Source organism: Pithys albifrons, chromosome 9, assembly GCF_047495875.1.
Source record: "Pithys albifrons albifrons isolate INPA30051 chromosome 9, PitAlb_v1, whole genome shotgun sequence".
Classification (NCBI taxonomy): domain Eukaryota; kingdom Metazoa; phylum Chordata; class Aves; order Passeriformes; family Thamnophilidae; genus Pithys; species Pithys albifrons.
This window is the reverse complement of record NC_092466.1, coordinates 6,507,794-6,535,110: the sequence shown is the minus strand read 5'-3', so window position 1 is coordinate 6,535,110 and position 27,317 is coordinate 6,507,794. Positions and strand designations below refer to the sequence as shown.

At 45.6% G+C, this 27,317-nt stretch overlaps 2 protein-coding genes across 2 annotated transcripts in view; one reads left to right on the top strand and one right to left on the bottom strand.

Annotated features, from left to right (window-relative positions):
• Positions 1–14,548: 14,548 nt before the first annotated feature.
• NANOS1 (nanos C2HC-type zinc finger 1) lies at positions 14,549–17,364 on the top strand. Its single transcript, XM_071563558.1, has one exon. The coding sequence runs from the start codon at positions 14,662–14,664 to the stop codon at positions 15,436–15,438; it is 777 nt and encodes a 258-aa protein (XP_071419659.1). The 5' UTR covers positions 14,549–14,661; the 3' UTR covers positions 15,439–17,364.
• Positions 17,365–20,715: 3,351 nt separating this feature from the next.
• Positions 20,716–27,317, bottom strand: part of EIF3A (eukaryotic translation initiation factor 3 subunit A) — a 34,297-nt gene continuing 27,695 nt past the window's right edge. The window contains exons 19-22 of the mRNA XM_071563338.1: positions 25,606–26,432; positions 24,182–24,356; positions 23,280–23,449; positions 20,716–21,965 (exon numbers count right to left, since the gene is read on the bottom strand). Of these exons, the coding sequence (XP_071419439.1) occupies positions 21,724–21,965; positions 23,280–23,449; positions 24,182–24,356; positions 25,606–26,432 (1,414 nt within the window). The 3' untranslated portion in view covers positions 20,716–21,723. The remainder of the gene's footprint in view (positions 21,966–23,279; positions 23,450–24,181; positions 24,357–25,605; positions 26,433–27,317) is intronic.

Here is a 27,317-nt window from a genome sequence, read left to right as displayed (position 1 = left end):
GCTTGGAAAACATCAGGAAGGAGAAGCCAGCAAGTGCAGCAGCTGCTACAGGCACAGCGTGGCTGGGTGTCAAGAAGCAATGCCCACACAGGGCACCAAGGGACAGCTGTTCCCTCGCTCCCACCTTCAGACACCACTCTGCTGCCTGGATTGTGGCTTCTTCTGCAGAAGGGCAGAGGGCATCTCACTCCTGAGCCACCTGCCCAGCTGCCCGGTGTGGGCAGGGCTGTGGGATACCCAGAGGTCCCTTACGACCACCAAGTGACTCGTGTTTTCTCATGAACCTCAGTGACTTGCAGCTTACTCTATGAGCCTTCAGCAAGGCTGTTCTCTTGAAAGACCATGATAAGAATGAAATCAGCCTTAAAGGAGACAGGAACTCACCCCAGGCCAAGCAGGTCAGGAATTTTTCACTCCAGCATGCCTCTGGTTGGACACTTGGAAGTGTGTGTCCATTCTTGACCTCCTTCCCCATCTTTGACAATAAGGAGGAAATAAATTGAAAACGGAGGTGCTTGGGCATTGGCATGGCAGGAAAAGTGTCTTTTTTCCTATTTTCTTCAGTTTTTTCATACTTATGCCAATAAACATTGCAGCTAGACCCATAGGTGCTGCATTGCCCCAAGACTGAAGGTAGTCCCTGTAGCACCAGGGTTTTCCTTGGACCCTGGCACGGTGCAGACAGTGCCAAACCCTTTCATTCCAGTGATGAGAAGTGTCAGGCAACACTCAATCTGCTGGACACTCCCAACAGTTTGTGTCACCCCTATCTAATTTGCTTCTGAAAGAAAGAGTGAAATAACATTTTCACTCCAATGTTGCCAAGAAAATGTCAAAAACAAACAAGAAGAGAAAGCAAATCACTAACTAGAAATCAACAAAATTGGAGTTGCCCTGAGGGGCTGAGGAGGAGATTCCCTGCTGCAACACCAGCCCATGAGCAGACTGTGTTACCTTAGTGAAACCAATATAAAATCAACTTTGTCTAGTCCACACAGTTCCACATTTAACATCATAACACACCAAGTGAAACTCTAGTTCAAAAATTTTTGCTGTTCTCCCATCATTCTCTTTCAGAAAGATTGTCCTATCTGCTTTAAATTGCTTGAAACTGGTGGGGTTTTTTGTTCTTGTTTATAGATACATCTCTCTCCTCCCTGTTTACACACATTATCTCCTGGTTTTTCACAGAGCAAATAAAAGTCAGCCCAAATTTTCATATTTCACACACTTTTTTTTTTCTTTCCCCCTTAACTGAACTGCTTTAGGACTCACACGGTCCTGGGATTAGCCTGGGGGTTTTTTGGTTGTTTTTTTTTTCAGCCACAGAACAAAAATATTATGCTTGCTTACAAAAACAGGACTTTCTGTCGGCCCAGAACCACGGGAAGGGAGGGGGGCAGAGTTTGGCCACAGTCACAGCCAGCACTGCCGACGTGCTTCAAATCACTGCCAGCATGGGCAGGCTCTGTGTTTGCTGCCCATATCCAAGGAACTTAACAATGATGATATGGTTGTAGAAAAACTGCCTGAATAATGACAGGTTGTTATGGAATGGTCACTAAAAGGGGAGAGAGACACCTGCCATGGACTGACAGGAGCGACACAGCTGGACAGGCAGCCAGAATTCCCAAATCTGTTCCCAGCCTGGCTGCTCCTTGTCCCAAAATGCAGGTTAATTTCTGACCTTATACTATTTAATGGGTTTCCCTGGAGTATCCAGCGTGGTTTCCATGGAAGTCTCTTCTTTACAATGAGACAAAAATATGTCTGATCTCTTCCCAACCTGCCAGCAAACAGCGAAGGAAAACAACAGAAGCCTCCACGGGAAAACATTGTTGCTGTTTTGCAAAGACATGAAAATCAGTGATACAAAAAATACCGTATGAAACATCTTAAAGATCCAACCCACGATCTCTTTTCTCATTATGAAGAATATTTTACAAAACAAACAGCCTCCTTCAAGTAGATGCAGCTGTCTGCATCTAGCAAGCAAGGGGTATAAAGCTCACCCTCAGACAGCATTTCAGGAAACATTTAGGAAAAATCTCAGAGATTCAGATGCTCTTTGCCACACCATACAGTGTTTCCAGGAGGGGATGTCTCCAAACAGCAGTTTAAGGGTGGGATGGATTTTTTTAAACATCTCTATCCTGTTTAAAAAAGCTTGAAATTCTGAAAGCATGGTTACTTTTTATCTGACAAGTCTGAGAGGAAGCAGGGAGAAGGGGAAGGATGGAGTGAGCAAGTAAGAAACAGTAAAAACCAGATATCACCACCCAGACAGGCCAGCACAGATTAAATAGTTCAATTATGAATTTATACATTAAATTACCAGCATGGTATCACTGGTAAAATTGATTCATGGTAAGTCAAAGACATCATAACCCTGTGCATGTGAGTCCCAGAATTTAAGAACAACTACTTTGATTTGTATTTGTTTCATTTAATAGTAACTTTGACTCTCGTGTATCATTATAACACCAAGCACATTAAACATCTTTGAATTCTAGTGATGTTTTGTGACATTGCTGAACAACAGCACAGTGGCTCTGTCTGCTGTCTAAGTGGTCATGGGAAAAAAGAAGGGCTCCTGGCACTTGATAAAATTACATTTATAAGAAGTAACCCTGTTGTGGGAAGGATTTTACCTCTCATTTGCAGATGAATGAAAGCCCCTCTCATTCCTGTTCCCTCTTTTGCAGGCACTGTCATTGCACCAGCATTCCTCCCCACCGCAATCTGAATAACCATCTAAATGAAACCATCTGGGTTCTGTGCGGGTGAATTTGTGTTGTGAGCTTTTCCTGAGCGACAGCACAACATATCTAGAGACGGGTGAAACTTGGCATGTGTCAAAATAAAACAGTGACGCTTTTGGAAAGTCTCAAAATTTCTGGGAAAAATTCAGAAATGGTAAAACGAGCGATTTTAGATATTTTATTTCAACAAGGCCAAGACACTCGAGCTCTGTAGTTTTGACAGCTACAGTTGCTGGAACAACAATAAGAAGTGTTTTGAACTAACCATAAGGTTTTTAAACCGTTGTTCAAATACTGATGAATTCCATGTGTAGGAAATGCTTCCACTTCAGTAAGAGCTTACAAAGATATAGTTTGCAAAGGGTACGTTTTGGTTCCAATGTACATGTAACACATGTCCAGGCTCTCAGAAACACCATAAATTCAAAGAAAAATCCAACCAAATCACAGCACTGTTCATTTTTTTATTACTGTTGCTGTTTTTCACCTTGTGTAAAATCAGTTCAATAATATTGACTTTCAGTAGCATGCACTTTCAATTTTTATAAAATCTGGGTGTTACACTTAGAGAAAAAGTAGTTTATTAGTTTATGGAATGATGGTGTTTATTTGCATTCTCTTTATTCCAAAAGGGAAGAGCATTCATATTCATCCAGAACACTATAATAATTTGGTATCAGGACAAAACTGCTGAGAAAATCAAAGATGATCCCTCTAGAAATTTGAATGGTAGAGAAATCCTCTCACAACTGAACATACTTATGAACAGATACTTTTGCTTTTGTCAGCTGCTCAAATGAAAATCCAAGTGCCCAGAATTGGCAAATTACTAAAAAAAAAAAAAAAAAGTGGTAACGAATGGATACAATATTTATACTAAAAGAAAAAAAAACACAAAACCAAAAGTAATAAAATCCCAGCAGAGGTTCATCTCCTTGGAGGTCCCCTCCTTCCTTTCTTTCACCAGGGGAAACAAGGCACGACTAGAGCGCATGTCACTCACCCTTCCCTGGCAGTGGGAAGCACTGACTGTAATCTTTGCTCTTTTTGCTGAAGTAAGAAGACAAAAAAGTGGAATATGTTGTCACTGTGGCTCTTTGTGTCTCGATTATCTCAATAATATGATGATAATAAATGAATAAATCATGATAAAACTATAAGGAGTCTTCTCATTCATTTCAGTGAGACCAGAACGTCATGAGCTTGTCTTTTTAAAGGATCAGGATCCAGAGTCATACTGGAAATCTGGGTTTACAATTGTGTATGTACATGTACATCTTCTAGGTGGCCTATAGCATGAATTATTCTGCCTATTCAGAAAATGGGATTGAAATATTATTAAATTGTTATTTCTCTGTCATCTCTATGTTCTCTGTGTCCTCGTATGTCTCTGTTCTTTCTTTCATGTCCTTAAAGCAACGGCTTTTCTGATCTCCTTCCACAGCAGTAAAACACATTCCATCATCAGGTCTTGTCCACCACTAGCAAGTATGTCTTGACTATCTGCGAGCCAGCAACAGTTTGAAATGCAAACATATCCATTTCTCCCTCTAGTGCTGGCTCTCTCTTCGGAAGGCTTGCTTTTTCCAAGGAAGTTTCATAAACAAAGTTCCATGACAGTGAATTATGCCTTATTTTAGTTAGTCTGCTACAGGAATGATTCAAAATACCCAGAATTTCATTCTCCCAGCAGCCATGGGGCTCTAGTAAGACAACAGTGTCTGAACTTGAAGTATTCAGGGCCAGGTTGGACAGGACTTGGAGCAACCTGGTCTAGTGAAGGGTGTCCCTGCTCACAACAGGGTGCTTGGAATAAAACGATCTTTAAGATTCCTTCCAATCAAGCCATCCTATGACTGTGAAACACAAGGTCTGTGCCTACAGCAAGCATGTTCTCCTGAGCTGTCTTGGTGTCTATGAACTGTGTTGACAAATGTACTAACACTGATTGCACAAAATGCTGCACGACACCCAACCCAACAGATTGCATGAACTGAGCAACTGCAACAGCACAGAACTAGCCTGGTGCACAGCTTTTAACCTGCAAGTGGTCTGACAAAGCTCCAAGTGCAACTGTAAGCAAGGACTCGTCACCCAGGAGTTTCCAAGAAGCTCCATGGTGATCTATTCTCAGCTATGAAATATCCCCCCTGGAAGAAAACATGAAATCATGTTCTAATAAAGCTGAAGGTGACACAACACGACAGAGCAATAGCTGAGGGAAAGGATTTTTGCTGCCAAGGAGTTGGCCAAGGGGAGACAAGGAAGTCCCACACACTTTAGCAGGGCCAAGCCAAGTTCCCCAGCTTCACACTCTCAAGAGGTAGGGCCAGGTCTTGGGAGTCAGAGCTGCTCCAAGAGATTTGGGGATCATGGTGGTACATGGAAAGCCTACAGATGGGGAGGCAAGGCTCACAAGCAAAAAAGGATATTGTGTTGGATCCTTCCCTGGCACTCAGGCAGTTGCTGTCAGAGCTCCAGCAGTGCATGGCAGAGCCACACGTTTGTTTTTTGGGGTGCCAGCCCCTGGCACTGTAGCAGGGCCATCAGGGCAGCCTCTGGCCAGCCAGGCTGCTGATGAACACCATCCTCATGGAGCAGGGACATGCTGTCCTTCTTTCTGGACCATGGCACTCACCCCGCCTTCTCAGGGCCCTGCTGTGATTTAAAAATATCCTTTCCCAGACCCTTAGCACAGACACAAATCTCCTGGTTTGCAGCTTAACTCATGATACAAATGCTGGAAAGTTGCAGGCGTAACAGACTGTTTAGGCATCAAAAACATACAAATACCAAAGTCTTTGCATGGAATTTCAGATTGTATCTTTATTTTTAAAAGATATGAGGAGGCTATGCAAGGAAATACCACCCTTCAGTACCCACCCACTACAAGCTACTCTCAGAAACAGAATGCTGAGCTAAATGAACCTTTGGTCTGAACCTATTTTTATGTTCCTGTTCAGTTGTACACAATGTCTGAGGGTAGTACAGCAGGAAAGGATGGAAATCTTCCTGTGCTCCTGGTATTACTGGTGTAATTCCCACTGGAGGGCCATGTCAAATTTAAAGCCCACAATTCATAAAGGATGATGACAAGTTGCAGAGAGTTCAGAGAGGAATATGAAGAATGGAAAAACAGCCTTTACTGCTACAGATTCAGAAGCTCCATTTATTTAGCTTATGAAGAGAAGAGGTTAAAGGATGACTTGGTTAAAGACTATCAGTGTTTACAGGGAGAATGAAGTGTTGAGATCAGGCCAATCAGTTAGCATAGGAAAACCTTGACACTGAAAACAGACAAGTTCTGACTGGAAAGATGAGGCACAGGTTTACCAGTGCAGATAATGAATTCATTACCAGAATTCAGCCAGAGCTGAAGCAGACAGGATGACTCTTCATTATAGGGTTTTTTGAATAACATTTGGATGCTTTTTTTCCCAAAGAGACATCTTGAAACTCAAACAAGCATAAACAGAAGCAGCCTTATGACCCATATTATCCAAGGGAACAAACAGTAATGCTTTCCTTTTTTTATCCTTGATAGCCTTCTCTCCCTTATATCAGCAGTCCTGGCAGTAATTCCAAGTGTATAACAGGTGAGAGTATAATTCTGATCACAGATCCTCCTGGCAGATTTGGTCTGTGTTTGTGCAAGCACCAAGTACATCTTGTCTCTCTGTTAAGAGCCTCTTACCTGTATGCACCTTGAGCTGTAAAATAATGTGGAGTGACACTGGTGCTTCAGCTCCTCACCACTAAAACCAGGAGCAACTTGCACAATCCACCTCCACCAGTGTCTCCCCAACCTCCTCGTGGTGCCTGCCAACAGCAGAGAATCCTTTGACACCCCCTGGTCCAAGTAACTTCTGCCAGTCCTCAGTTACCCATCCTCCATTTCCCTAATACTCAATATCAACCACCATCGCTGTGCTTTAAGCACATTCCTCTGTGTTCTATCCAACAGGATCACAGAGAACAGATTATTCCCTCCTTTGAAGGCATTTAAGACCATTTTCATGCCTCACTACAATCTCCTTCTGAGTCGACAGCACCAATTCTTTTAACCTTTCCTGAGAGGCCACAGCTCTCATTAGTTTTGCTGCTGGATTCATTCCAACTGCAACTCCTCTTGCTTGAAATGCCACCCCAAAAACTCGTCATGGGGCTACAGGCATTCCACAAACACACACTAAAACCCCAAGATCTGTCATGTGTGTCTGAGAGCAGAACTTTGTCCTCTTTTAATCCCATCTCTTTTATCAGCAATATAATGTTTTCACATTATGGCCCCAATTATAAAGGCTTGTAGGTGATAATGAGATTGCACTGGATATATTCCAGCAGAGCACATTCTAGGTTTTGCTAACTTCATTAACCAAGAAAAGCTGGTTAATGGCTGAAAAGTGCAATGATGCACATAATCACACCAGTTGCTTTGCTACTACAATTATATTATTAAGATGGACCTTTGAGATACAATTTTCATGTATAATCAGTGGTTTATCCCTTCAGGGCAAAATTTAAAAAAAAAAAAAGTAATGCAAAAGCACCCAAAGATTTGAATAAAATAGTTCTTACTGAAAACACAAATGAAGTCATGCTCTCAGGGTTAGACTCGAAATCCCAACCTCCTCTGAGCAGACAGATGATGCACCCAAATGTCCCCAAACATGTTTACTTAAAATCTCTTGGTGGAGGTGTTAAATCTTTGCTGAGGCCTCCAGTCCCAAAATCTTAGTCTCGAAGTTAACTGTGACTTGTATGTTTACTCCTTTTACCAAATAACAAAACTGAAAAAACCTGCACATTTTTACACATAGTTTATAAGTATAAGCCTGGTTTTTCAATTGCTTTTCTCTTTCAGCTAAATCACACTTACCAGCTTGACACAAAATACAATGACTCTTTTTCACCAGGAATTTTTTACAAATTTAATCAAGCTGTCAGAAGAAATACTATTCTTCTCACTGTGTGAAATTAATCTATCAGGAACTTATCTACTGTCTTGAATGTGTATATGACATTTACTTGGATCAACTAATATATATATCTTCTACTTGGTAAAATTTCACTTAATAAAAAACTCTTCAGAACTGAATTTGTAGTTCTCTTAAAGTCCTTAATATGTCTGGCTCTTCCTGGGAGCTTAGTGGGAGACTTTGCTGGATTTAATCAGCCAGGCAGACCTCAGAAATTCTGATGGAATTCTTGTTGCTATTAGAAATATGCACTACCATTTGTTAACTCAGGTTCAGAACTGATTCAGAAACTAAAAGCAATAAATCCTCATGCAAGTATCAACCTCTCTCAAGTATATTCTGGAGCAGTAATTTTTGGAGAGGAGGAATACATAATAGAATGTAGAGTGTCTAGCCAAAATTTTATTTGAAATACTCTTTTCTAAGAATCCAAAGACTTGTCCAAAACAGAAAGTCTCTGATTTTTCCCAAGTGCATTGGTTTGTTACCATACACTGCAAGTCACCATAACATCTCTCTGTGCTTTAAAAGCTCTCTGGGCTCCCAAAATCTAACAGAAACTGCCTACTTTGAGAAAAACTGCAAGTCCTGTATCCAGGCCTGCAATGGTAAGCACGTACTTAGCATTTGCTGAACTGGGGGTTCATTTATTATTCCCCTGGAGTTAAAAGAGAGCGTGAAACAGCATTACATGCAGGCGACACCAACCGACACTTCAAATTTCCATGTGTGAAACCTCCAAAATACCAAACTTTGCAAGCACAACCCTGACACAGCTGCTGGGGCAGACTGACAGAGGAGTATGATTATAACCTGCCAGCCACGATAAGTTCCAAAGATGAAAATGTGGCTGCAGAGCCAGGTTTTAAACTCAGCATTTCGAAAGGCACAGACCTGGTCACCCGCTGGTGTCAGCAGGGGCAGGGACAGTGCCAGCAGAGTAGCTCAGCATGGATCAGAGAGCTCCTGGTGCCCAGATATCCATCCTACCTTGGTCACTTCAACTTCAGTTTGAGATCAGAGAATTACAGAACAGTTTGAATTGGAAGGGACTTTAAATCTAGTTGCAACTCTCCTACCATGGGCAGGGACACTTTCCACCAGACCACATTGCTCAGAGCCTCATCTAGTCTGGCCTTGGACATTTTCAGCATTATCCAGAGATATTCAGTAATAACAATACAACAGCTCAACAATGTAGAGTTGATTTAATTCACTCCAAAACTGTAAAATTAATACATTTTCAGGTTCACAGGATCTTTGCAGAAGAACAGGGTTTGCAGTTTCAGCATGAGTCTGATTTGCTCTGAGGGAAACCTCATTTGATGTTTAGAAACTGAAGTGTTTATGGCATTTATTACATTTCCCTGATGCATTTATAAAATGCATAAACACAAATTGTTCTTAAAAAAAACCCCAAAACTTTCAGTTTTCATAAAAACTCTTTGATTTTCTCATAAATTGTATATATGAATTTCTATGCCACTCTTAACATTCTTCTCCATGAGTTATTATATCCTCAGGAAAAATATGCTTCTGCAGATAAACATTTGGCTCTTGGCTTGTATTTGTGTTCTGCAATAGTTTGGATGGGCAAGTCAAAACCCTGGCTGGTTGTCTATGACCTTTGCATTCTCCTTTAAATTCCATGCATTTGCAAGAGATGACAGAAGAGCTGATAGTATCTACTGTTTATCAGCCATGACAATTCAAGTGGATACATTTTTTATTATAAAAATAGTCTTGTAATGGATTTATTTTTTAAACAGCTATTTCCACATTTTCAGCAGTGGTCTGCATTTGAAAATTTAAGAAGGTCTGCGTCCAGAAAGCACTTTGCCTCCTGAAAACTAGCTCAGCTTCAGATGACAAACTTTTTTTGAGGAGAGGAAATTCAGTTTCTCTTCTCGCTGAACTGAAGTCTATTCTGCCCCTATTTACTGTCAGCCCTGGAGAGGGCTTGGCTGTGTCCTTGGCAGCCCCCACACATGCCCCTGTGCACTCCTGTGGCTACAGCCACAGCCAGGTTGATGCTGCCAGAGTGCAGTTCTGGCTCTGCTGACTGGTCAGGTTCAGTTGCTATTGGTTCAAAGTGCCATTGATAGAGATAAAACAAAACAGGGAAAATGATGGCTTTTTGCTGGAAAATAGAGCACTCAACATTCAAGCAGAGCAATATTTATATTGCCCATATAACTTGCTGCTATGATATGCACATTACTTATTGGATGACAATGTTGTACTCTTGGGAGCATCTTTATTTTATTCTCTCACCTCTTTCTGGTTGTCTGCATGCAATGAGGTGGAGCAGCAGTTCTTAGAGAGCTGGCTACTGCTGTGTACTGCCCTGCATTTTTGATGGCTGAATTAAATTAAGAGACAGCTAAAAATACATGAAGTCCCCCACCAGCTCTGTTTGTCTGAGTAAACATTGGCTGCAGTTGCCTGAGGACTGTCTTGTAACTCTTAGGCTGAAAACAACTGAACTGAGAGTCTCTCCTGCCTCCAGCTTGGAGCATGGAAGTTGTGATCTACACCATGGAGAAGTTTAGTACACTGGTACAGAAACACCTAATGTGTTCAGTTATACAGAAATAGCCCACAGTACCCAGCACAGTCACAGGAAGGTGAGGCCATCACTGCCTCCTTTGCAGTCCACCTCCTTGAGGATCAACAGCTTCCACACAACAAAAGCACAAGCACATCCTCAGTGAAAGATTCTCAAAGCCAAAGTCTTGTTTTATGGCTGGTTTTACATCCCTAATCCTCCAGCCCTTTCGAGAAGGGAAACACCAAGCAAAGAACTTCTCCCACGGGCACAGGGAACATCAGTGCTGGAGCCTCTGGGCAGACTCCAGGCTGAAGCTCTGCTTCCATAGCTTGTGTTTGCATCCTCCACCGAAACCTAACTCACCCGTGTTAGCCACACCAGCTGCTTCCAATTTGCTAAATAGAAGGATGTCTCCATGCTGTAAACTTCAGCCTTCCAAACACAAGCATCGTCTGTTAAGCCAAAAGCTTTAGAAAGGATCCCTGAACACTAGACTGAGAGTCCAACCAGCACGGGGCGTATCTTCCCTGTGTCAGCAGACACCTAATGTATTTTTAGTGCTGTCAGAAACAAACCACTCCTTGATACTTCCAGAGGGAGGTAGAAATCATCTAGAAGTGGTGGTGAAGCTAATATTTTAAAAGACCCTTTCAAGAACTCACCAGCCTCCTGGGGGGGCTTGTCAACATCTCCCACGTTAAATGAAAGTCACTTTAAAATCCACAGGGGTTTTAAAGAAAAGCTGGAACATATCAAAGCTGCTGGGATGGCAAGCTTCGCAACTTGCACAATACATCAACACTTACAGACACTAAATCCTCCCCAGCCTCAAGAGAGCTAACAGCCCCCCTCCCGAGTAAATCCTTTCCTAATGTATCTCTCAAATGAACCGCTAATCTGCTCCCTAAACTTGACAGCTGTCGCGCATGCACTCAAACACACGTGTGCTTAAATCCTTCTATAGTAGTTGTTAAATCACATGCTAGAACATTTTTCCTTTAATATGAAGTAAGAAATCTTTCCTCCTACCCCATACAAAGTCCTCACTCACCTGCTGTTGTTGTGTCCAGGAATGGTACCACATTGGTTTGGCCTCCTGGGTTTCGATGCTTTCCTGGGAGGGAGTATGTCCAGGGGCACATACTCATGGCATGCAGGGACCCACCGCCCAGGCAGGCTCTCCCTGTGGCAGTCAGCAGCCAGACGTGGTTTGGTGACCCTGAGCATTGTGGTTCCGTCCCTTGGAGCAGGGTGGCACATACACTGGTGTCCACTGCATGGACCTATGGCTCCATAGCTTTCATACGCATATATGTCTGTGCCTGTGTGTATTATACATTCCCAGGAGGAACCTTGGGCTTCACAAACTCCCGTGGCCGGTGGGAGCTCCCACACCAGTCCCTCCAAGCAGATCACTCACTCCCAGCAGATCTAATCCTGTGCTCTGATCAGCTTGGATCTCTGACATGGTTTCTCAGTGCTCTGAGGGAGCAGCAAACTTTCCCCTTCCCTGGGCAGAGTTTGGCTTGTGGTGTTGAATTCACAGTTGCCAACAGCTATTTGTCACTTCTGCTCCAGATGATAGTTTTCCAGGGTTGCTGTGCAGCCTTGCCACAAGAACTCACAGAAGACACCACCAACACAGATGTGGTCTTACACTGTCCAAGTCCTTACAGGGGTTGCTGAAAGGGTAGCTGCTAGAGTCAGAAATAATCCCAACTTTCAATGGAGGACAAAGCAGTAGTTCTTCATGCAGTTCTCAATGTCTCGAATAAAAACCATTTCAAATGAAAAACATTTCAAAGAACTCCAAAGCACCAATGCTGCATCTTTCCTAGAAACAGCTACTTGTGCATTAGCTGTTCCTGACCACATATTTTGTTTACTGTTTGAAAATGATGAAGAGCTTCTCTGAGACATTGATTTGTTCCAATATCAGTAGTGGCATTTCCTACGCTTGCACCCAAGAAGCAAGATTTTTTGTGACAAGCTGGCACGAGGTTGGTGCAAGTCTGATGATGTCCAACAGCTCTGCCTGATCCAGCTGTTGAGTTTAACACCTGGAATGTGAGGGACCATTGGCAAAAACAACTTTTGCAACATCTTGTACACTTGGATTGGCAACACACACAAGCTCTGCCAAACTGTTGGTCAAATAGAGGGCACTGTTACTGTAGTGCTGGTGATGGGTATCTATCCTTCACGGTGATTTTCTAGTGAGGATATTTTTTTATGCTGCTCCATGTTCTTCATCACTCCTTACATTAGCAGTGAGGGGGAAATGGCCATTTTCCTCTCTGCCTTTGCTACTTAGGCTGCTACAGCAGTGATTTGTAATTATTCACTCTCCAAGACTGCCTCTTAAGATGTCAACAAAAGATGAGTAGCAATTGCCCCAGGATGTGATGCTAAACCACTCTGACTGATCACCCTGCCCCGTTTTTCATCCATCTGTTATCTCTGCCATTCCCTGCTGGCTCCAGGGCAAACCTCGCACAAATCGGGCCACCCATTGTGTTCAGAGGCAACGGCCCTGAGTCTCAAAGGACCAGCCCCGAAACGCTCCACTGAAGAGAGGAAAGGTGTGCCACAAAACTACATCTCGGAGACAGCTCTGGGCTGAGCCTGACGCCACGCAACTGTGACATGTCCCTGTGGTCACCTGGTGCAGAACCGTGTCCCACCACGAGCACACGCTAGAACACGACTTGCTTTGCAAACATTTTCACTACTAAGTCCCATTTTGCAGGCAGAGAATTCATGCTCTGAATTGCTGCTTCCAGCCAGCTCAACTCCCTGCAGCCATCTGCATTGTTTCTTGGTCCTTGATACACCCACTTCCCAGGCACTTCCCGCGGCTGGAGAAGCGTATCAAGCCTCGTAGTGCTGGATGGCAGCCCCTCAGGAGTTGTTTCTGATATCTGAGCTCATGAAACCTGTCGATTTCAGATGCAAACAGAGCACATTGTGAAGCTGCTTCACCTGCCAGAGGAGCACCTGTTAGACCGACAAATCAGGGCCATGCACAGGGGAGGCAGATTTACTTCTGGCCAAACACCTCTCACCGTGCTCAGCCCAGCAGCTCTTTCCAAGGGCTGGAAATTATTAGGATCTTTAATTGTGGCTGTATTGCCAACTTGTCTTGCCCACAGGAGTGCAATGTGACGCTTCCCAAAGCAGGATCTGTTTTCTGGGTGGCCAGAGTGGATGAGAATCAACAGGGTCAGCAAAGAGGACTTGCCTCTCCCCACGATGGCCCCTCATCCAGCTGCTAAGAGGGGTGAGGGCTGGGCCACTTGGGCTCACCAGCCTCTGCTGGGGGTGCTGTAGGACACTGGTGCTCATCCTGATGCCCAGAGTCGCTCCATGTCCACCTGCTGCACACAGTGCCCTCACAGCCAACGTAGGTCTGGTCTGGCCCTTCTTTGGGCTGATTATTTCAGACTGGTTCCCCACATCTGAGCAGCACTCCAGTGAGTGCACATACCTGAGACACCACCCAAATCTTTTATTAACTTCAAATAATACCAACTAAACCTACTTACTAAGAGGAGTCCGAAGAAGATCCACACAACTCCCTAACACCTACGGGAGGGCACTTGCGGCCGTGCAGGAGCTGGGGAGGTACGAACCGCTTCCTCCTGGAACAGCAGGAAACTTGTTCTATCCCCACACATCGCTTTGCCTCAGGCAGAGACCCGTCTCTGCCGGTGCCGGACCGCTCCTCAAGGCAAGAAAACACCCAAGGGCTGGTTTAGTTTTGAGGGCATTTGGGGGATGAAAGGGTCGGGGAGGATTTGTTTGGTACTGGGATCAGAGTGATGGAACAAGACTGCTTGATGGTGTGGTGTCGCGGGACTGGGATGGGAGCGGAGCGGCGGGAGGATCCGGAACGGTCCCTGGTGGTCCAGACTGGGCTCGGGCTCCGGCTCCGGCTCCGGCTCCGGCTCGGGCTCGGGCTCCGGCTCGGGCTCGGGCTCGGGCTCCGGCTCCGGCTCCCGCTCCCGATGCCGATGCCGATGCTGATGCCAATGCCGATGCCGATCCCGATCCCGATCGCGATCCCGACTCCCCGCGGCGGCCGCACCTGCGGGTCCGGCACGCGCCCCGCTGGCCGCCTCGCCACGCCCCCCGTCGCCCCATCAGCCAATGAGCGAGAGGGGGCTCCGGCCGATGGCCAATGGGAGCGCCGCGGCCGCGCCCCCGCCCCCTATTTGAGGCGCCCCGCGCGGCCCCGCGCCCGCAGAGGCGGCGGCGGGAGCGGGAACAGCACCGGGAGTAGCCCCGGGAAAGGGGAGCGGGAGCGGCCCCGGGAGCGGACGGTGCGCCCGGCGCTGCCCGCACCGCGCTCGAGGGAGGGGCCGCTCCCATGGAGGCTTTCCCTGGCGGCAAGCTGGAGCAGCACCGGCATCTCCCGCCCGTGGAGTGCCTGCCGGGCGCCCGCTACGGCGGCCGGAGCCACAGCGCCTGCGGGAACGTCTTCAACTCCTGGAACGACTACTTGGGGCTGGCCACGCTCATCACCAAGGCCGTGCGCCCCGGCAAGGGCTTCGGCGCCGAGCCCCCATCCGTGGTGGTGGCGGCCGCCGTGCCGCCGGCCGAGGAGGAGGAGGAGGAAGAAGAGGAAGAGGAGGAGGAGGCGGCAGGGCCGTACTTCGACGGCGCGCTGGACTTGCACGACCTGGACCTGTGCGGGCATCACCATCACCACCACGGCGAGGGGCTGCTGGAGGAGCGCTTCGCCGACTTCAGCCCGTTCCCCGGGCGCGGCGGCCCCGCCGCCGTGGTGTTCGACTGCTCGGGGGAGCTCCCGGGCCGGGAGGGCTCTGCCCACGCCTGGGGCGGCGTGGTGGTGACGGGGCGGCTGCCGGCGCACCCGCGGGCCGCCTCCCGCCTGCTCAAGCCCGAACTGCAGGTCTGCGTCTTCTGCCGGAACAACAAGGAGGCAGTGGCTCTCTACACCACCCACATCCTCAAGGGACCCGACGGCCGCGTTCTCTGCCCGGTGCTGCGGCGCTACACCTGCCCCCTCTGCGGCGCCAGCGGCGATAATGCCCACACCATCAAGTACTGCCCCCTCTCCAAAGTGCCGGCGGCCCGGCAGCTCCGGCACGCCCGGACCGCGCTGGGCAGGAAGGGCCGCTGAGCCCTGGGAGTCCCCGGACTGTCCCCCGCGGTGACACTGCCCCGGCCGGAGCGCGCTGGCCCGCGCGGAGCCCGGCGCGGGCCGCGGGGACTGCGCGGCGAGGATGCGCTGTGTTTGTTTATTGTAAGAAAAAAATATATCTATATGTGATTTTTACGAAGACGGCGAGATCTGACTTGTGGGGGAGTGGGTTTGGAGGGTTGAAGCAGCCGCCGGGGGGTCGCGGGTGCCCGAGGCGGGGCAGCGTCGCCTCCTGCCGCCCGCCCGTCCCGAAGAGCATCCCAGAGCGGGATCCTGCGGGGCTGCACCACGGGGGCCGCGCGGGAGAGCTGTTCCTAATTGCCAGTTAGTAGCCGGGCGTTTAATTAGGGTACAACACTCCGCCTTTCAGGTCTTAAAGCAAACATCCTATCAGTTTCCTTTGTCGGTCCTAAAACCGATAAGCAACTCGTGATCAAACCTGCTCCCTGTAATTAACACCTGCTTCCCGAATTCGCAGTATCCTGCCTGGAGCGGTGCCTCGCGGTCACTTGTGAACCATTCCGCTCGTGGGCGGGGATGGTGCTGGTCTCGCAGGTCCCTACATCTCATACGCAGCTTTGGGGAAGGTCTGAGAGGAGAAAACACTGAAGTGCATGTTTGGAAACGTGATGACTCCGGGACAGGGCGCAAACCGAGTCCTTTCTGCTGACAGAAGGGCCGTAACAATGGCAATAGTACAGGCTTTGATGCAGCTGTGTTTGTGGGGAGGTGATGGGAAGCCTGGAGGAAAGAGATCTGAACAAAGCAGGGTGCTGTGACCATAGGAGAGTAGAAGAAGGGAAGGTTGTGTATTTTCAGGAGTTGAGAGAATACGGTTTTAACTCATTGCAAGTAGAAGAGATCTACCCATGTGGTTAACAAATACCCTTAACACTACATAGACAGTACAAAGCATAAGAATCATACTGAAGACCTGGACCACCCTGGGTGATGGTAGATCCTTGGTACTGAATATCAGCCAGGGCTATATTGTTTCTAATCCCCAAAAGACCAGAAATTGCCTTTTTTTTTTTTTAACCCAGCAGAAGGACAAGGAGCAGCAGCAGGTTTGTAGTTTGCTTAGGATTCCTCCAGAGCCAAAAAGCAGGTGCTGGAGTTTTCAGAGCAGTGTTATACTGCAGATGGCTGTAGTGACACCTGTGATGTGGAGGGGTGCTCGGTTCAGGGAGGTGAAGAGAGCCTTGTGGAGGAACTGCTGGGGCATCACCAGGATGTTGAGAAAGAAGATGGGTCCTCACAGAAAAAAGAACTAGATCCACACTTTGTGCAGTTTCCTTTTGAAAAACTACTCAACAGGGTGCGAGATGGGATCATGAGAAGAGAGGGAGAGCAGGACAGTGTCAAGAATGGAATCAAAATATGTGTGGTATGGGCTGGGGATAAGGGCCCAGGGTTCCTTATTCATCACTGCTGTTGGCTCACAGCCACAGAAATTAGGAGGGAGAAACTGATTTTGTGTGGAAGTGTTCCCTTAAATCTTCATCAGATGACTCCAAAGGTCGTGTCAGGTCTAATTACCAAATGCAGTGGGGCTTGTATTAAATAACATTCAGTGGCTGCAGTTATCCTTGTGGCAGCCTCTCTCCTTGTGCTTAATATCATTACTTATTGTCTCTTGCTCTATGGGGTATGCACCACTGGCCCTTCTAAGCTGTTAGAAGTTAGATGTGTTTGGTTTTGTGATTCCTGGTCCACATAGGTTTAATCTGTGTCTGCCACACATTAGAATCAAGCTCAAGTGTGATGCTTTTGGAAGAGTTTTCTTCTGTATTTTTGTCACCTTGTGGGAAGTTTGAAGATCCGTATATACATTTTAATGCAGTTGACTGTTACTGAACACAAAAGCAAGAAAGATCTAAGAAAATCTGTCTCCGGTGTTTTCTGAGGGTTAATTGGCTGGGCTGGATCAGAGGTGCTCCTCGCAGTGTTCGCCGTGTCCCTGCCCCACCTCTCTGGTCTTTACATTAAGCTGCTGTGCAGTACCAGCCCTATTGCAACACCTGGCAATCCATCAGGATACCAGCAGATCCCCTGTCTTGGATGGCACTGGCCTGGTGCAGTGCCTGTCTAAGAGGAAAGTGTATGGATGGCCTGTGTTCTGACTGTTGCTCCTGGTTCCCCTCTAGTCCCACTCATGCACATCCTGGCTGTGGAAAGGTCAAGAGCTTTCTATTGTCACTGCTACAGGGCATTAGGCACCTGACCAGAATCTGAACAGTTAAAGTTGGAGAGTAACAATTTTAAAAGACCAGTTGGGGGTGAGGAGAAATAAAACAACAGACTATTCCAGAGAGCCTCCAAGATTCAGCATCAGCAAAAGACAGCCTGAGAGCAAAGCTCTTCAGTCACTTTAAATTATTGTGGGGCAATTTTCCCTTTGAAGTTTTACAAGTAAGAGTCTAACAAAGACTAAATCCCTAAGGGTATTTTGATTAGGTTTTTTTAAGTAAGCTTCTGTGATTTCTAGTGCACCAGCACACTCCTTGTGGCACTGAGTAAGCAGAAACCTGTTTGTTCTTGGTCACCCTGAAAAGCTTACTGCAGTAGATAGTGTTTATAATGCTATTTTGATTCCTTAAATACTGGGAACCATTTGCATTAGTAATTTAAATCCTAGGAGCAGCAAGAAGCTTAATCTGAAAGCAGCCCAGGTCAGAGCTGTATTATGCTCTGCAGAAGAGATCTGTGAAAAGTGAGATGCTATTTTCGCTTTTCTAAAGGCATCTGCAAATCAAAATGTCATGACCACATGTTTAAACCAAATACTGTATCTTCAGAAAATTGCTTTATGACAGTGAAATATTCCTATGCATGTAAGTGATGGAATCTTTTCCATAGTGATTTTCTGGCAAGAAGAGTGAACACAGTATTGGATAATGATCCTCAGCTGATACTAGTCCGGGCAAAAAGCAAGCTACTTCTAATTAAAAACTACTTTCAGATGTATAGATAACTTGATCCAGCTGAAGTCAGGTAAGTCTGTGCCCATGTTTAGTGGAAATCCTGTTTGGACACGTTTCTCTCAGTCTGCTGACCAGTGCCTCAGGTAACTGCCATAGGAGTAAAACACAATGGCTATAAAATGTCTGTCTCTCCTATAGCACCAATTTGACCCACCAGATATACAGGCCAATATAGACTGGAGATAGTTTGCTAACAGTTGCATGGAGAGGAAAATGATCACTTTTAATGTGCCAGTTGTCTGGGCAAAACAGGAGTGATACACTACACACAGAAAGAGATGTAGCAAAGCCAGTAGATTGTCATCCTGTCCAAGAGTGAAAGGGCTAACAGAGCTTAAAGTGCAGCAAGGGTGGTTTTGATTGGCAAAAAAGTAGTGGAATAGCTTGTAGAATCTCCATCCTACTATAATTAAATGCATTAATAATTCTGTTTAGGAAGAGGAGAAAGTGTAGAGCATTTTAATTCCAGCTGATCCTGCCATGGCAAAATAGGAAGAATTGGGTGTTTTTGTTGTGCCACTTCTTTCAACACTGCAGTAAACCACACATGATGGGCACTAGTGCCTGAATCACAGGTCAGTTTTGGATCTTGCATTACACTGACCTTGCACCTTCCCTTCATGGGCTTCCACAGTTCAGTAGTAGCTTTTAGTTACAGAAGGAAAACTTGCTTACATGTAGTAGTTCCTGTCAATGACTGCAGACTAAGGACATTAAAACAACAAAGATAATGTTACATTTACAGCAAGAAAAGCCTTCCAGTACTCTTGCTATTCGAGATGCCTCCTGGCTGCCCACCAGCCCACCCTGACATCCTCCTGGTCCTGCTCATGGCCACACTGAGGCCACCAAGGCTGTGACGTGTCCTGGGCTGCAGCTGGGGCTGTGCCCAGTCAGGAGTAACAGCCTGTAGAAGGGAGGAATATCCCCCTCAGCAGATCCATCTCGACCCTTGTGTGCTGTTTGGGGTTCTGGTCCCCTCATACAAGGAGTACACTGCCAGATTTGAGTGAGTTCAGCAGAGAGCTGACAGGACAGTCAGGGCTGGAGCACACACCTGGGGGGAAAGGCTGAGGGAACAGGGCTTGTTCAGCCTGGTAAAAGGAAGGTTTTAGAAGACCTCACAGCAGACCCACCACTTCCTACCAGTACCTGGAAAATTCAGACTTTCCACAGCAGTGCATAGGCAGGAAGAGAGACAAGGTAGAAGCGAAAGAGAGGGTTAAGCTTTCTGAGGGCCACAAAAATGAACAGAGGGCAAGAACACCTCCCATATGAAGAAAGGCTGAGTGAGTTGGGGTTGTTCAGCCTGGAGAACAGAAGGCTCCAACAAGACCTTATTGTGGCCTTTCAGTACTTAAAGGGAACCTATGAAAAGGATGGGAACAGACTTTTTGGCAGGACATGTTACAATAGGAGAAGGGACAATGTCTCTAAACTGAAGGATGGTCGATTTTTAAATACAAGAAAGGTTTTTTACAGTGAGGGTGGAAAACACTGGCAGAGGCTGCCCAAAGGGTGGGGTGGATGCTCCATGGAAATGTATGGAAACATTCAAGCTCTGAGAAATGTGATCTAGTTGAAGATGTCTCTGCTCACTGCCAGGGGGCTGGTCTAGAGGACCTTCAAAGGTGCCCTCAACCCAAACTATTCTGTGATTCTGATTTCTGTCTGGTGCCAGTCAAACATTGGAAGAGGCTGCTCAGAACAGTTGTGCCCTCCACATGCTTGGACGTCTTAAAGATGTCACTGGAGAGACACAGTTCTAACTAACACAACAATGTCACACCAGCAGTGAAGTGAAGGAGAGGAACAGGTGACTGAACAACAGCAGCAGCCACTAGTCCAGATTCAGTAAGCAGTTACTGGACAGCTGCTGTTCTCTAGTTCCACCCTTTATGGGACTGTATAAAGAACAAAAAACATTTTATTTTTTTATACTTAGAAAACACTACTCCTCTGAAGGAGTTCTGTGACTCAACACATGATGATGTGACACAAAAATCAAGCCTTCACATGTCTCTGAGAGTAAGTTTTTCCCAAGAAACCTACTGGTCCTGCCTATCTCAGAAGAGGGACTGAAAAGGACAAGAGGAGTACTACAGCTTCTGTTTACACACCAGGTTTCTCAGGGAGAAACTATCCCTGGTGTTCTCACATCCTTCTTCAGCTGCTACAGAACAGGTATGAGAACAGAAAAGGGTTAGTCAAGAGCTGTTCTGCATGAACACACACTGCAGGAAGTTACTAAAAAGTTAAGGCACCACAGCAGTTATTTCCTTAAGTTGTTTATTTATCATTGAAGAAACACACAGCAGCAAGTTCTGTGTTGGCTTCTGGTCACCCTAATTGTTGTTACTGCACCCCAGGTTTGAAGTCAACACAGCCATTACTACAAATCACTTTTTTGGAAAGAATTGACCCTGAAGACAAAGAATTGGGGGGAAAATTGAACAATTTCTCCAAAACCACACATTTTAAATATGACAATATTTATAAATCCTTGAAAGGCATGAATTATCCAGTAATGGAAAAAGCAGGTATGATATTGGCAACAGAAAGTACACAGCCATATGCTTACCAAAACACTGAAATTGTAAGGCTGCAAGTCTGATTGTACACTGCAGCAGTGTATACATTACTGGAACAATGACTGCAAAATGGCCTCAGAGGCGTGATGGATTCAAGTAAACCTACAGAAAATATCCCAGTGTAGCTAATGCTCATAATGTTTATTGTATTTAATTCAAATTTAAACAACTTACTGAATTTAGATAGTGATAAAATACATTTCAGAAACCACCTGCCCTCAAAAATACCTATGTAAAAGAGGGCTTTTCTTATTTTTTGCTAATTATGCAAATTAATTTAGCTCTGCTTTTTCAATAATTCCACTGTGTGAACAGAGGTGTTTTCAAATGCATGTTCTGTGACAATAATACCCCATTCCAAACTAAGAAAGACTAAAAAGGGCAGCCTGTTTTGGTGCAAGATAGAAGCTGTACTGAAGACAGCTGTTGGGCTTGCTTCTTTTTATTTTAGCAACAAATGACCCATGAAATAAGCATCATTTGAAATTTCAAAAACTGGCATTCAATTTCCAACCTTCTGCTGTGAGTTTTGTGCATGATCAATCTATATGAGTAAGTAATTCATGCTTTCATGTTACCTCAAAACATTGGTTAAAGAATTCCAATTCAGAATGTTTATAAGCACAAATATAATCTGTGGATTCCATCAAATCAAAGCTAAAACATTGGTTAAACTCTGTGATTTCCACTTAACGTCGTACAGTGGTCCACCCTTCCTCATCTGTCTCGTTTTTAGTACGGCGCACAGGCTCACGCTCCTTCTCTGTTTTCCAGGAACCTTTCTCCTTCTCCCCGTCTCTTTCTCGCTCTTTGGATGCTGGAGGGGGAGCAGAAGCTGGAGGAGCAGCAGGAGCAGGGGCTGATCTCCGCACTGGTTCACGTTCCTCTCCACGCTCTTCCCTCCTGTCATCAGCACGGCGCCAGGAGCTCGCTACAACAAAGACAATACAACTACTCTGTCATGCTCCAGCAGCAGCCTGAGAGAGTTTAAACAAACAGCCCCAGCCCTGGCAGTCTGATTTACTGATTCTCAGTCTTGCCAAGAGGTAATACCATGATGATGGCCGAATACAGGCATTAATTTTATAGGGAAGTAATGGCAGGAACTACTCTAGCCTCTTTTCAGATCTGGGTCATGGTGAGCAAGCCCAGTGTCATCTTTAAAACACAGTAACTGCAGTAAGAATGTTCTATTGATGTACATCCTTTTGTGGTGTAAAATATATTCTTATATTATTAGCAGAATTAAAAGCCCAGAAGTGTCTCCTTAAAAATTACTGAACCCTGAAAATAGAAAAACCTTTCCTTAAAAATACTTGTGGAAAATGTTGAGGTGTTCACTGCATTAAAAGACAGGAAATTACTGAAATCAGAGGTCAAATGGTACTGAATTACATGACTCCACTGGTAACAGCATTCGCCATCCTTTACTATATGAAGAACTGCTCATTTCCACCAAAAGGATGTCAAATGTTCTACCCCAATGTGTGTGAACAAGCTGTGGCACATGCCAGATAATCAAATACCAAAACTTCTTGATACATTAAAAGCCCAAACACTCCACACTAAGAACACTCTGCCTTTCTGCCAGCAGCAGTCATGTATTTGATCCCATGTTCTTTTCCAGCAGGACCACCCACACTTGGGGCAGAAAAAAGATGACATTCTGAAAGTAAGAATGCCAGAATTGAAAGATGTGGTGGTCTCTCAAGGCTAAATGTATTTGCTGTTACTGTATTTTTAGAACACAGCAAAGGATTAATAAATATACAAAATTAATACAGGTTAATGTCTGTAATTAAAATAGGTTTAGTCATCAAAATGAATACCACTAATAATGTGAAACCCATAAGGCCTTGCTTGGAGATATTGCCCTCACATTTTAATAGTTTTAAGAAAAGGGACAGAAAACACTCTGTGGGATGTCTGTTTTGATAATCTAAGTACAAGGAATTCATTCACCCAGAACACAATCCTACTGTGGAAAGTGCATACTTGAAATGTTACCCCTCTGCTGGAGATGTGAAATGCCCCTAGGATGGAAAAGAATACAAATGCAAACAGTTGAGATTGACTGACGAATTCTCAATTACACCAAAGCTGATTTTTATCACTTTGTTTATGCAAAGGGAGTTTAAATGGCAGAAAATGTAACTTATTACCCTCTGACCCCCTGATAGGACTGTCAGTGACAGGAAGGCTCTGTAATGAATGCAACACTTCAGGAACTCTAAAATAAACCTACGTTCTTCCCGGTCAGATCTGAGTGGGGGTCCTCTCCGGAGGGGTGGCTCTCTGTCATCACTGCGGCGATCTCTCATGTCACGACCACCTCTGTCCCATTCCTCACGACGACCTGAATCTCTCCAGCTAGAAGTTTCCTCAGCTGGCCCTCTTCTCCAACCAGCATCATCCCTTTAGCCATTCAAAACATAAGAATATTAAATGTTAGGATTCCACCTTTACTATGGAAAGTGATAATCATAGAAGCATAGAATTGATTGGGTTGGAAAAGCCCTCCGAGATCATCAAGTCCAACCCTTGGTCCAACTCCAGTCCCTTTACCAGATCATGGCACTCGTGCCACGGCCAATCTCAGTTGAAAAACCTCCAGGGATGGGGAATCCATCCCCTCTCTGGGCAGCCCATTCTAATGCCTGCTTACTCTCTCTGGAAAGAATTTTTTTCTGATCTCCAACTTCAATTTCCCCTGTCAGAGCTTGAGCCCATCGTGCCCCCTTGTCCTATTGCTGAGTGCCTGGGAGAAGAGACCAACCCCCCACCACACAGATATTTTCAGACCCAGTGGGTCTGAAATAGAATTGAACATACTAATATACTTCCAAAATTGTATTTGTATTTCTAACATGAAATTCTTTTGAAAACACATGAAAAAAAAGAGGTAATTATAAACACTAAAGCATTCTGGGATTCTTTCTGTAAATAAATAATGTTATCTTAGAAATGACAAACAAAAAACGCTCCAAAATGCCACTGTCCAGTTGCTGCCTAGACAGTGCTTAATTTCAGACAAACCAGCCCTTGTTCCTTTCACTTGGCAGTTGCACATTATTTCTTTATCAGGAGGGCACTTTTTTTTTCCTTTAGCAGAAACGTTCTACAAGTATCTGAACAGAGAAGGCAAACCTGGGACGTCTAAAACGATCGTCTCGATCGAAATCTCTCTCCCTGTCAAACTCTCGGTCTTTCTCATTTTCATCCCGATCTTTGTCTCTATCCCATTCACGGTCTCCTGAAGGTCTGGAGTCTCGTGGAGGGCCCCAGCTGTCCTCACGGGCCTTCTCTCTTTCTCTCCATCCCCCTGTAAGAAAGAAACACAAAGGAAATTGTGACTGACCTCTCACCTCTCTGTAGACAAAGAATCCTTTACTTCCCTCACAGAAACTGGTTCTTCAAGTTTTGATCCCTGAGGATCCAGCTCAAGATGCTTGTAAAAAGTGTGCACATTGAGTGGGAGCCACAGACAACACACTGTACAACTGTACACCTCATCTGTCAGGCTGCCTGCAACAGCTCAGCAGTGATGACTGCACCCTGAAGTGTTCAGTCAGAAACTCCACAAGGATCTTGTGCTAAACAAGTGCAAGAATAAGTAAAGGGAATAGCTTAGATAGTGAATTCCTTTGTGAAAATCCACAAACGAGGTGATTTTTTTAAAAGAACTTACTGCTTTTTAAAGCACTACCTTAAAATATGACTGTTGTCACCATTTACTTAACACAGTGCACTCTGCAATATTGCTCAGTTATGTATGAATGGGATTTTATTGTGCAGGCTGCTTTGGCTTTAAATAGGAAAAACTGGAGTACAAGTTTTGATGCTTAAAACCTTTCTACAGGTTTGGATTGCAGCATTAGTGTCTATAAAAGCTGATATGGTGCCTGTAAATACATAAAGAACCAGGAAATGAAAATCATATCTAACATTTAAATGTCATTGACAGTTCTGAAAATAATCAAAAACATGACTTAAGGCTAGAAGTAAATGATACAAGAAGAGCATAATTTAGACAATAGGATAATTCAGATTTTCAGGGATCTCCAAAGGTCTTCTAGCCAAAACTGGACTCCAAGAATCAACACAAAAAGAGGGATGTTAAAAACAGGAATATCTTTACACACATAAAAAGGGCTTATCAAAACCAGACCCACTTGACTGAGGTACAGAAATCCTCCTTGGAAGGAGGTTAATTTCAGACATATAGAAGGGGTAGGGAAAGTGTCCAAGGTGTGCTAATCTAGTGAAACTGTTTCTCTCCCACCAGGGCATTTAACTTGTGTATTCTATTTTTGCACATAGGGAAGTGATCAGCATTACTCTGGGACCTTTAGGTATCTTCCAGAAAAGCAACACATACTGCTGCATTTTTTTTGCTTAATTCAACCAAATTAAACGGTTTAATTATATTAAAGGAGTGACCATGTTAGCCAAATCAATCCACATGTTTTCAGAGCCGATTCTCCCATCTCTGGAACCAAGTACATTACATCCATTATCTACTAGGTTAACACACACTTTGGAGGGAAGATTACTATATTACTGTATTTTACCTGGTTTACCAAATGGTCTCCAAGGACCAGGCCTTGAATCATCACCACCACGCCATGGACCCCTGTCATCATCTCGTCTGGAGAGCCTGTCATCATCTGCATTACGCCACGGCCCCCTGTCGTCATCCATCCCACGCCTGGGGCCTCTGTCATCATCCATCCCGCGCCGCGGACCCCTGTCGTCATCCAGCCCCCGACGGGGACCCCTGTCATCATCTGCAGCTCTCCAGCTGCTCCTGTCGTCATCCAGCCCACGCCTGGGTGGCCTGTCATCATCCAGGGCCCGTCTGGGTGGCCTGTCGTCATCCATCCCACGCCTGGGCCCTCTGTCGTCATCCGCAGCTCGCCAGCTCCCTCTGTCATCGTCCAAGCCGCGCCTGGGTGGCCTGTCGTCATCCATCCCACGCCTGGGACCCCTGTCGTCATCCAAAGCTCGTCTGGGTGGCCTGTCATCATCCATCCCACGCCTGGGACCCCTGTCATCATCCAAAGCACGTCTGGGTGGCCTGTCATCATCCATTCCACGCCTGGGACCCCTGTCGTCATCAGCGGCTCGCCAGCTCCCTCTGTCATCATCCAAACCACGCCTGGGCGGCCTGTCCTCATCCACTCCACGTCTGAGTGGCCTGTCCTCTTCCCCTTCCCGCCTAGGAGGCCTATCCTCGTCCCCTTCTCGTCTAGGTGGCCTGTCCTCTGTTGATTCCGTGGAAGGACGTTCCTTTTCTTCTGCAGGACCACGTCGGGGCAGGTCATCCCCTCGTCGAGGCAGGTCATCCCCTCGCCGGAAAGGTCTTTCATCATCTCTTGGTTCTCCTCGACGCCAATCTCTATAAAACCATAGAGAACAAGTAAAACCCTGAGATTAGCTCAGTTGGTTAAAACTTGGTTGCAATAATGCCAAGGTCATGGGTTCAATCCCCTGTGTGGGCCATTGACTTAAGAGTTGGACTTGATGATCCTTGTGGGTCCCTCCCAACTCAGAATAGTCTGTGATTCTGCAAAAAGTAGAAGCTGACACCCAGGAAAGCTCTACATCAACAGTATCAAACCCCTCAAAGACATTCCTGACTGCAACTGTTTGATGAGTGGCTGCAAACACATCTACAGAGTGTGCAGTTTCCAAATGTACTTTGCAATTGCCTTCACTGTTATGGGATAGCTGTAGGTCACCATCCCTACAGCTGCAGTAAAGACTGAGCAGTTTACTATCTCCATCAAAACTACAGTTTGAAGGCGATAACTACAGTCCCCTGTTGGTTATTTGCTGCAACACCAAGCCTAATCTGACAGAATCGAGCTAAGTCTCAAAGAATCGGTATTAAAATCCTCACAACCATCAATCCCCCTTCCTTGTGCACATACCAACCCTACAGTCCAAACCCTGTTTTCATATGGTTTGGCACAGTTCCAGCCCAACAGACTGGCAATACATTCACTGACAGGCACCCACAATGAGGCAGGACAATGTGGTAAACTCCTGAATGAATCCATGGCCACTGCCTGATGGCCAGCAGGGTGCAGCAGGCTCTGTGAGGCTGTCCAGGCTTGCATGGACTCTCCTTACTGGGATGCATGTGGGAAGTACAGAATTGGTCAGAATTTTCCCTGGGCTATTGAGTCATCAGTTCATCTGTGAGGTATATTTGGATTTGTAACAGTGAAATGATCAGACACAGCAGAACAAGAGTTAGAGCCTTGCACTCTTGTCACTT

Excerpts from the sequence above, each read along its gene's own strand:
- NANOS1 (XM_071563558.1), top strand. The coding sequence starts at position 14,662 with ATGGAGGCTTTCCCTGGCGGCAAGCTGGAGCAGCACCGGCATCTCCCG.